Below are 10546 nucleotides of genomic sequence, written 5' to 3'. Positions count from 1 at the left end.
TACCCGAAGCGAAACCGAGAACTTGGTCGGTGGAAGGGGCTGTGGCTGGGTGGTTGGTCGGTTGGGATGGAGCTGGGGTGGCGGAAAGCCGACAAGTTGTAAGCGACCACCGCTGTGGGACATATCAAAATCCAGTTTAATACTTTTAGCTAATTAATCAAATTTTCAAAGGCGTTTTAAATTTAAAGTAGGCCAGGTTTTTTTCATTTCTACAAATTCAAGTTATTGTTGTCTCAATATTAAAATAACCTACCTTTACATATGACTTCAAACACATTTCTCAAATATTGATATGCTGCTGCTGCTGGAAAACCGAATATCCGTTCAAATGGATTATTTGCCCGGTATGTAGTTGTTGGTGCTGGTAAAGACTGTCAGATAGCCGAACTAGTTCGCGGAAAACTGTTCACCAGAGTCCTATTTTTAAAATAGAACGATTAAATTATCGCAGAAAAATATCACCTAGAAATATATTATCAGCTAACTGGTTTTTGTAACTATCCGCGATACCCCATTTTATACAACTTTTCTGTGCTCCATGTCAAATTTTCAACAAAAAGAGGAACCGGTTAAAACGGGTTGACGCGATTTTTTTCTCGGCCAATGAAAATCGTCAAAAATTAAATGCAAAACATGGATGATCATCCCAGGCTCTAATTAATGCAGAAACTTGTCAGTCTCTTTTTTAAACGATATTTTGCAATATCTTACAGAGACCAAGAACTGGTACTGGGATCAGGATTTATATACAAATAACAAATCGAATGCATGAATAGGCCTTAAAAATGCAATCTAACACAAGGGTTACAAACGTCCATATGTTTGTCATCCCAGGCTCTGTAGGTATCAGGATTGCGATAAATATATACAAGATACTAATAATGTACTTGAATGTGTCTAAAGAATATCAATATCAAGCCTTGTTTTAGTCAAATAAATAAAAAGCCAGGCCTAAAAACTAACCAATCTTAAAAAAAATGTATTCATCAACGACCTAAAATTATGTGGGCAGGGCTAAATTTTCTATTTAGCTGGGAATATTCGACGGAATATCAAAATTGAGGAATATGCATAATAGAACTTTAATTCGTCAGTATATTTTCAAAGTAAGACGGTTTGTTTCGGTATATTTCTGAGGCTCGGACGGTATATTTTATCGATAAGTCCGATGAATATTTATCGCTCTTACACCAAACATTAATTTACGCAAAAACATTTAATTCGTTTTTTTTATACTTTTTGGTAATTGACCTGATCTAAATTATGCCTGTGTAATGCTAGAAAACATTTCCCTGTGTGTCATCAAAATCGAAATCGATTTGGAGCCAAACGCAGGTAAATAACGCGAACAAAGAAAACGCATACATTTCGCCAACAATTAATTGACCCCGTCTGCTGCTTTATCCGTAAATTAGAACAAGAAGGCGCCGTATCAGCAGAGCATCCAACCAATCCGCGGGTTCAAAAGGAGCGCGAGCGGGACCGTGGACTGCGACAGTCCCGCGATATAACCATTGAAACGTACACGAATCAGCGTTGGATAAAGGAGCTCTCAGAGGGCGAAAATAGTATTGAAGGTGACACAAAGAAGATGAACTGGGCCACCACGCTGCAGCATGTAAACAGCCCCACGGCTGGGAGCTCGCGGGAGACGACGCCACGCAGCGGCGATGAGTCACAGTCTGGTAACGTGCAGGCAAACTCGAACTTTCCACTGGAGATTGGTTACTTTTCTGGCAATCCCATTGTGGAAGTCACCAAGGGACTTATTCATCTATACAAGAAGAAGTATGAGCTGCCACTGCGTGTTTCATTGCTCCTTTTAATACGTTTTCTTTACGTTTATTAGTGAACGCAAGGCCACCAAGGAGGCCCCATCCAATCAACTCTGCCTGCTGGCCGTGCCAGCCACTCTCAACTGCCATGATCTACTCAATTTTATAGCTCCCTGCCATGCGGAAATCAAGCATGTCCAGATTGTACGCGACGGCAGTCCCAATCAGTTTATGGTGCTCCTAGAGTGAGTTCAAGTCCGCAGAAAACTCTTATCATTTCAATACAACTCTAATCTCATACAGATTTCGCTCGAATGAGTCGGCCTTGGAGTTTTACAAGTCCTACAATGGCATTGCCTACAACTCACTGGAGCCCGACTCCCTGTGCCATGCCGTTTGGGTATCTGCTGTGGAGCGTAGCGACCACGGACTACCGCCCGTGGGGCACACAGAACTGCCCACCTGCCCCGTCTGCTTGGAGCGCATGGACGAGAGCGTGGATGGCGTTCTCACCATTCTCTGTAATCATGCTTTCCATGCCAGCTGCCTGATGAAATGGGGCGACTCCACCTGCCCCGTCTGCCGCCATGTGCAGACGCCCGAGCTGATGGAAGACTCTGTTTGCATGGAGTGCGAGGGAACAGATTCGCTGTGGATTTGCCTGATCTGCGGCCATGTCGGTTGCGGTCGGTATCAGGGTGGACATGCTGCCGCCCACTACAGAGCCACCAATCACACCTTTGCCATGCAACTGGGAACCTCCAGTGTGTGGGATTACGCAGGCGATAATTTCGTCCACCGTCTGTTCCAAAACAAATCCGACGGCAAGCTGGTGGCCTCGCAGACCGGAAAGGATGAACGCGAGGAAAAGATCGACTCCATGCAGATGGAGTTCACCTATTTGCTGACCTCGCAGCTGGACACACAGCGCAAGTACTACGAGGAGCGAATGGAACGTCTCGAAGAGGAGTGGATGAACTTTAAGGTGAATGCCAGCGAGGCCAAGTCAGAGGTGACGGATCTGCTGCACGTCCAACAGTCCATGCACAAGGAGAAACAGAATCTAGAGCGCAAACTAGTACAGCATACATCCAAGTAGGGGATACACTTTCAAAGAGTATAGGGCATTAAATAACCTGTGTTCCATTTCAGACTAAAAGAAGTCCAAAAGCAGCTAAATGAAGAGCGTGAGCTATCCAAGGCCTTGCAGGACAATCAAAGCTCCTGGCTGGTCAAATACAATGCCCTGGAGCAGCAGTACACGGAATTCAAAGCCAAACATGATGCGGAAGTCACCGATCTCAAGGAGCAGCTGCGCGATGTCATGTTCTTTCTGGACACCCAAGGAAAGATGGCCAACTCGGAGCTGGCCGGAGCCTCAATCACTGGCCTGGGCGAAAAGGAGCCCGATACCAGCACGCGGCGCAACAATCGTCGCAAGAAATAGACTTTTAATTTAATCCGTGAATAAAACTGAATAGCAGCTTCTTTATGTATTTAAAATGTAATGTTTAATCCCCGACCCCCACCCACGCTGAAGGCTAAGCAAATAACGAAAATAACATTACACTATAAAGCAGCTCTAAATGTGATTTCCTTTGTGAAGCAAAGCGATACAAAATATAACTAATGTTAAGAGAATTTCAAATATTGTATTTCATGGTGTTTTTTCGTGTGAATTAAAGGAAATATTGTTTAAAAAAACTCTCAAATGGGTTTCTCTTGCGGCGGACATGTGTTCTCGCAATGGAATATGGGATCGGGCAGCTCCTTGATGCAGATCTCTGTGGCCTCCTGGAATATGTCGTGCTTCTCCTTCATCTCCTGCTCGCTGCGATCGAGATTCATCAGATAGGCGGCAATGAAGGCCCGCGGATCCTGCGGCTCATGCAAATGCAGCTGGGCAAAGGCACGCACCAGCACGTGGCCCATCTTCTCCTTGATCTCCGCGGCTATGGTGTCCACCACCTCCAGGTTCTTGCCCTGCGGCAGCCAGTCGTAGTCCTTGAAGCAGCAGCACTCGCAATAGGCCTTGGGATCCGAGTCCTTGAGCAGCTTAAAGAACGCCTGCAGCTCTCCCTCGCAGCGTTTCAGATGGGCCACCTCTCGAACAAAGCGTTTGTTCATCTGGCAAATGTCATTCTCGCATTTCTGGATCACCTCACGGTCCTGCGAGAGAGTAGCCGTTCGTTTAATGTAGTCCACGGTGTTCTCCTGGAAGGACTTGAATTTGCACTTCTCCTCGTTGTAGGCGTTCAGGCACTGTCGGGCATAGACCATTATATTGTCCCGACGGCGGCGCAGCTCCTCGCTTTTCTTTGTGTAGTGCAGCTTCAGTTCATCCAGATTGACGATGCGTTCGGCAAACTGTGTGAGATCCTCCTCACTGACGCAGACCTTTGGCTTCGTTGACTTCTCATCTCCGACGCACTTGGCCTTTTCGATCTTGTCCATTTCGGCCTTCATCTCCAGTTGCACGTTGCGCAGCTGCGTATTGAGGCGCTTCACATCATTGTCGCTGATGATCAGGGTGTTGAGCATCTCCCGCAGGCATCCCTTGTGAGGATTGGGCAGCTCATCTTTGCATTCTGTTAGCATATTGGTGGTTTTAAAAGATTGAAAAATATGAATTTATATTCTCTTTTGAGTTTCTAGTTTGAAATGAAAGTTCGTTTTAAATGAAAGGTTTTTGTTTAATGAATGGCTATGATAAAGATTGCTTAGGTTCTCAAAAAGGTGTCTATATATTCGAATTGTAATGTCTAAATAGACGCCTATGAATAGAGTCTTAGAAAAGCTCACTTATCGTAAACAATTGCTTAGGGATTTTACTACAAAGTGTTCTAGTGAAAATACTTGCTTTAAAATAAAATTTTGAATAGTTTTTGATTGAAATAAATGCTCAAACTTTTCAATATCATAAGATCAAACCATAGAAATGGTAAATTAAAGTTGGAACTTCTTATGCTGCTGCCAGATTTCCTTCTATCATATTGTCTCCCATTGTTATGTTCTTCTGAAAAAAACCCCCACATATTTTCCCATTAAAATTGATGCAATCTTTATAAACTATTCGTACAGAAACGTATACTATAATTTATGCCCCTCCCTTAGACTTCTCCACCAGCATTTAAACGCCAGAAAAGACTTACAGACTCCAAAAATAAAAGGCAACTACAAGTCGAACCGGTTTGACTAGACCCCCGACCGAATCTTCACTTAAATTGCGTACACACCGACACACAGACGATGCAGAGACAACAAATAAAGAACGTAAATATAAATTTAATTCACTTTTGGCTAGGAACAAAGCCCCAACGACAACAGCAACAACAATAGCAAATAAATACAACTTTTTTAATGGATTCCCCCCACTAGGATCCCCCGTCGGTGGCTGTCTGCCCCGCCATCTCTCGGAATCTCTGTGTCTCTCTGTCTTTCTGTCTTTCGTTCGTCTACAATTGGCAGGCGATCAATCATTCTGTCGCTTCTACTACCAAAAACCTTAGTGTGCCAAAAGATTGTGGGGCGGTAAAAATTGATGGATACCCTAGGAAAAGGAGCTGGAATACAATACTTATAGGGAATGTCATTCGATTTTATCCAATATAAATATATATAGATATAAGGAAATATCAAATAGATTGCCTTACCATAACATATATCTCACAATTCCTTGGGTACTACCAATGTCGAATACCAAACTCTTTCCATTCTTCAGGTTTAAAACTTCGCCATGCTCCCACTCCCCCAACCGTCGCTGAACCTTTGCAAAAAATTCAATTTTTGGCACAAGTCAACCTGTTAGCAAATCCCCCGTGATGGCATGATAATGGAAAAAAGGGGCACATGGACTTTGTCTTCATCTCTTACCTGTAATTAAGTAACTTAATTAATTTTAATCAAAAAAGCACACTTTCATGTATAAATTGTTTGCCTTTTTCTTGTGCAAAAATCTTCGTTATTTCGGTTCTGTGTTTTTTGTCGAATGAATAAATTTTGCATAATTTTTGCATTGTGAAGATCGTATATTTAAAAAGAATTTGATGGATTCGATGTCGTTTTTCGCTCGATAAGGTATAATTTGATTAATTTCTGCAAAGATTTTGATTTTGAGATTATTTTAAGATTCATTTGGCTGTCGGTTTTATATATAAGGCAAGATCATTTAATTTTAAAACGAAAGTGTTGCCTGAAGATTTGTTTCTTTAAATGAGACTTTGAATTAACGATTGCCAAAAAGGTAATGCCATAATTTTTGAAGATTGCTTCATTAATTGAATTTGATGGGGACTAAAAGGAGAATTGATTAGGAAACAGGAAACAGAGGAAATTAAAGATCGATATGAATATAAAATCAGTTTACAGTTTAATGATATTGATATGAAATTAATCAATTTAGAAACTAAATACATCAGATTCGATGGATCCTTTTTATATGAAACTTTCTCCTACTTAAATTATAGAAAATCCTTTACCCTTTGATGATTACACAGCTGCCATTCGTACATTTCTTATTGCCATTCAGTGCGCATACAAATTATAATAATTAAAATTATTGAATGTGACTAATGAGCAAATATTGATTTAGAAACTCTCTGCCAAAGAACCGGATACAAAGCCTGAATATGTAAAATAGATAAACAAATATACGACAACGACAAAAGGAAGAGCCCAGTAAGAAGCCCAGAAAGATGTTCTAGAGGATAGATAGCCCTTTCTTGGGGTGGTTTCCCTGCCCCGCGGCCGACTTCTTGAAGGGAGAAAAAATTGACCCAGACAAACAGCTTGGAGGAAACTGAAAGGAATAGGAATAGGAATAGGAAAGGACTTCCCTAGGACACACCTTGGCCCTGCGCATTAAAAGAAATCCGAGAGATGAAAAAAAGCAAATTTAAATAATTAACGTATTTTTCTATTCCAAAGAGCTATGTTTTTTTTTCGTTTTTTTTACGGCTGATAAATGAAAAATGATGTTTGACCCGCACCCCGTTTTTCCATGTGGCGTGTAGATCGTGTATGCAAATGCGGTGCCCCCAGATATCCCGGCAGAGGATCATCAGCCCATTCAGACAACCCTTTGAGGTGGTGCGTCGCGTCGTCCGATCCGCGAACGTGTTGTGCATAAATTAAAGGAATCCTTTGGTCCTTTGGTCCCTTTTGTTCATGGCACTCACCCTTTTTTCCACAAAGATCGTTAAGGAAACGCTTCCGCATGGAAATGAGGCAAAAAATCCGGATTTTTTTTCTACTTCTTGTCTTCTGCCTCGAGGATGGCTGTCTGCATCTTTTTGTGTCTCTCGGTCGCCGTCGCAGTCCCCGGGTGCGCCTTTATCCTTGATCGTCACCCCTGAGCTGTGGGTAGACCTAAGGAAAAAAATCGTGAGAAAGTTTCCAGCGCCAAATATTCAAATGAGGTAACCAAATGCCCGCCCGTTGCATACTTTTTTGGGTGATTTTTTTACACTACTCTACTCTCCCGAAGGACACAAAAAAAATATAACCCATCAGGATGCAGCCCCTTGTCAGTTTTTTTTAACCCATTTTTTTTTTGTAATTCGGGAATTTTTTATGCTTGACTACCGAAAAAAGTCGTTTATAATTGAAGCGATTTCAGCTTTTTTTTTTTTTTCTTTTTGGCGCGTAATTTTTTATGCAGAAAGAAATCCCGTGTGACAAGATTTTTTTTTCGTTTGGATCGGCCTTGTTACTGTAGTTTTTTATCCTTTTTTTTTGTTAGCTTTTTCTGTAGGTTTTTGACAAAAGGCGGCGCGAAAATTTAATTAAATGTTTGTTAGTGCGTCATTTTCTGGCGTATAACAAACGATTCCTGTACGAAGGATACACGTTTTTATGTACCTTTCAATTACGCAGTTAATTTTTAGTTTTTTGTTGGTATTTGCCAAACACGTGTTGGGTGTCAGGGAGTTTAAATGTAAAGCAAATAACTCGTGTTTTTTGTTTGAATAAATGTTAACCTTGTTAAGTACTTGATGGGCCTTTTGGGCAGGGCTTTAAATCGAAAAAAACTAATGGAAAAAATATTTAATTGAATGGCAAACACAATTGAATGGTGAGCTAAAGAATGAAAGAACTCAGGGGAAAAATATTTGCACTTAAAATAAAGAGAGAAGCTCTTTAAAAATCCGTTTTCTGAAAAAGAAACAGTAGATATATGTATATACCAAGAATATCCTTCTTCGGAAAAGGCAAAAAGAAAGAAAATGATATAGAGATTACAGTCCCATTAAATGTTCAACCTTTCTCCAACATCTGTTGCCCTCAAATAAAGAATGACTTCCTGCCAAAACGTGTTTGAAATGTGTTAGAAAAAACCCCTTTTAATATACCAATAAATAGTGTAATAAAAGCCATCCAATCCCTCAATAATTCCCTCAAATCCGAGCCATCAAAAACGTTTAATTAGAATGCCACAAACCACGTTTTTTTGGCAATATGCCAATATACTCGCTCAAGTATCAATTACTGAACAATCGAAAGATGATAAAGGGAAATCAATCCAAACAAGAGCATAGAAAAAAAACCTCAACAATAGCAGCAGCGATTGTGTGCCCTATCCGCGGAAAGTGCGAATCCCTTTTGAGAGAATGAGTATAGGATAGGGTGCAAAATATGAATATACTCGTACTCAAACCCTGAAGAATAGCTAACGAAAATCGCATCAAATTTCACAATATCGCACCTTATTAGAATCGAACAATACAGAGGAGTACAAGGAGTACAACGAGCACAAGAGAGCGAACAAAGAGAGCCACAAAAATTGGCAAAAGACTGAAGGAATATGGAAATGCGAATGCCACAAGGAACAAGAAGTTATGGGAAAAACATACACACCTATCGTCTCCTCTACTCAATATATGGGCTAATCGGTGGAGTGTATTCTGCATATTGTCTGCATTGTCTAGTAATTTCATAAATAGTTTATCCAAAAGAGTTGCTGAATGCCCGAACCCCCGACTAAATGCCATACGTGAACGGGTTACCCTCGATGCTCGAACGACGAGTCCTTTCTTATGCAAAGCGCCCCCGAAACCTTCTCTGGGGTGAAGTCCTTTCTCCGGATGTTTTTGTGTGTGTGGCAACCCCTGATGATCTGATCGTTGGCTATCTATGGGGTATAGGGTGTGTGTTTTGATTTTCTCTAGAGTTTAGAAACCATAAATCTATTGATGGCTTTGATGACGCCTTTCTGCAGCCCTCGAAATGATCTCTTGGCATTGAAAAACGCATAGATAATATTCAAATGCAAGTCGTTTGCATAATGCCTGCCCCTGAAACAGATTTTGAAGGGGCTCTGCACTGAAAGAAAGTTAGGGAACGAAAGGACCAGCGAGATACCCTAAGAGAGGAGGTTATTCTGAGTTTCTGAATTTATGGATTGATATCAAGGAAAAGGTAAGGAAACTAGTGGAGTATAAGCGGAACTAATTTAGAAAGTTAAATTTAATGGGAAAAATAATCTAGAAAGGGAAATCCTTTCATACGGCACTAAGAAATGTTCTACGATCATCAAATAAATTCTAAAAAATATCTAAAGACCACCAGCCAGATCTATGATGCTCTATTTCTTCCCCTGTAGCCCTATCCTTCTTTCAGTGTACTCTTTAAAGATCTCCAGCAGATGCCAATCTCAACGAAAAAAACTCCTTCCTGGCCTCCAGCATTGCATTCTAATTATCATATCGATCAAAAAGACGACCAGAGACGACTGCAAGTAAAAGTGACAGTCCCAGGACCCCAGACAGCACCAAGCATCCTTGACAGGATAGCTGCTCTCTCAGCCACAGTTTTTTCTCATAGTTAGCATAACAAAGCGCTGATGAGGCACGCAACGGACAGAGATTCGGTGATGATTTCAGCACCCAAAGAAACCCGAAAGAAGAGCCACCCCGAAGACAGAGCCATCCAGGCAGACAGCAGCAGCAGCAGACAATCCCATGATCATTAGTGCATTTTTAAAAGTGAGGCATTGATATGCTAATCAGAGAGCAGAGGAGATCCCATGATCCCAGCCAATGATCGATCGATGAGCTGCGATCGGCTGGCAGAAATCAAATCATTTATCAATTATATTATTGGCAAACATTGTCTGGCCATAGATTTGCGATACCTTCAGATCCGTTTTACCCCTTTTGTCTACTCCACGCATTTTGCACAAACTGCCAAATGATCGATTGTCGATCGATGAGCCCTTCATTTCCTTTTTATTCCGGCTCTTTGTACTCTGCGGTGTGTTTGCCAATCCCAGCCTTTGATGATTTGTTGGTTTATTGTCAGCGATCCTTGTCGGTGTTAAGGGTTCAGGATCGTGCCGAAATTTCGCACAAGATCCTTGCTTGTTGACAAAACAGCGCAGACAATGTCCCTTTAGGAGGGGTTATGTCTCTATCAACCTCCTTTTGTTGCTTTTCTATATCCCCTTAGTGGGTGTCTATTCAACGCTAAACAATAGCCATTCTTTGGGCAATTTTTACGAGCTGTTTAGGTGGCTTTTATATTGTTTTTATTTGAGTCATAAAATGGTCATATAATTCACATTACTCCCAAGTGTTTTTAACACACTTTGCCAGCTATTTATAATAATACCATTCAAATGCTTGGCTTAGCAAATAGAGAAGACAGAACTTTCAGTGCAAAAAATACAGAAAAAACACCTGTTAAAATCTTTCAAACTGGTTTTTTTTTGTATGACTTATTGTTATTAATAAGCTATGAAATTTGCTGAAAACATAAATGTTTTATTGTCTATT

General features: G+C 41.0%; 2 protein-coding genes across 2 annotated transcripts; one reads left to right on the top strand and one right to left on the bottom strand.

Annotated features, from left to right (window-relative positions):
* The first annotated feature begins 193 nt into the window (after positions 1-193).
* Positions 194-3278, top strand: LOC4803239 (BRCA1-associated protein). Its single transcript, XM_001359975.5, has 6 exons — positions 194-344; positions 1282-1335; positions 1416-1788; positions 1850-2020; positions 2079-2870; positions 2928-3278. Exons 1-6 carry the CDS (start codon positions 293-295, stop codon positions 3220-3222), a joined length of 1737 nt encoding a protein of 578 aa, XP_001360012.2. The 5' UTR covers positions 194-292; the 3' UTR covers positions 3223-3278.
* Positions 3279-3402: 124 nt separating this feature from the next.
* On the bottom strand, positions 3403-4479 carry LOC4803238 (uncharacterized). Its single transcript, XM_001359974.4, has one exon. It carries the CDS (start codon positions 4371-4373, stop codon positions 3483-3485), a length of 891 nt encoding a protein of 296 aa, XP_001360011.2. The 5' UTR covers positions 4374-4479; the 3' UTR covers positions 3403-3482.
* Between the last annotated feature and the right edge of the window lie 6067 nt (positions 4480-10546).

Source organism: Drosophila pseudoobscura, chromosome 2 (assembly GCF_009870125.1).
Source record: "Drosophila pseudoobscura strain MV-25-SWS-2005 chromosome 2, UCI_Dpse_MV25, whole genome shotgun sequence".
NCBI lineage: Eukaryota > Metazoa > Arthropoda > Insecta > Diptera > Drosophilidae > Drosophila > Drosophila pseudoobscura.
The sequence above is the reverse complement of the archived record's forward strand: the minus strand, read 5'-3'. Positions and strand labels throughout refer to the sequence as shown.

Coding starts and splice junctions, on each gene's coding strand:
- LOC4803239 (XM_001359975.5), top strand. CDS start 293: ATGCTGCTGCTGCTGGAAAACCGAATATCCGTTCAAATGGATTATTTG. Junction 1,789..1,849: donor ATTCATCTATACAAGAAGAA/GTATGAGCTGCC, acceptor TACGTTTATTAG/TGAACGCAAGGCCACCAAGG. Junction 2,871..2,927: donor CTAGTACAGCATACATCCAA/GTAGGGGATACA, acceptor GTTCCATTTCAG/ACTAAAAGAAGTCCAAAAGC.
- LOC4803238 (XM_001359974.4), bottom strand. CDS start 4,373: ATGCTAACAGAATGCAAAGATGAGCTGCCCAATCCTCACAAGGGATGC.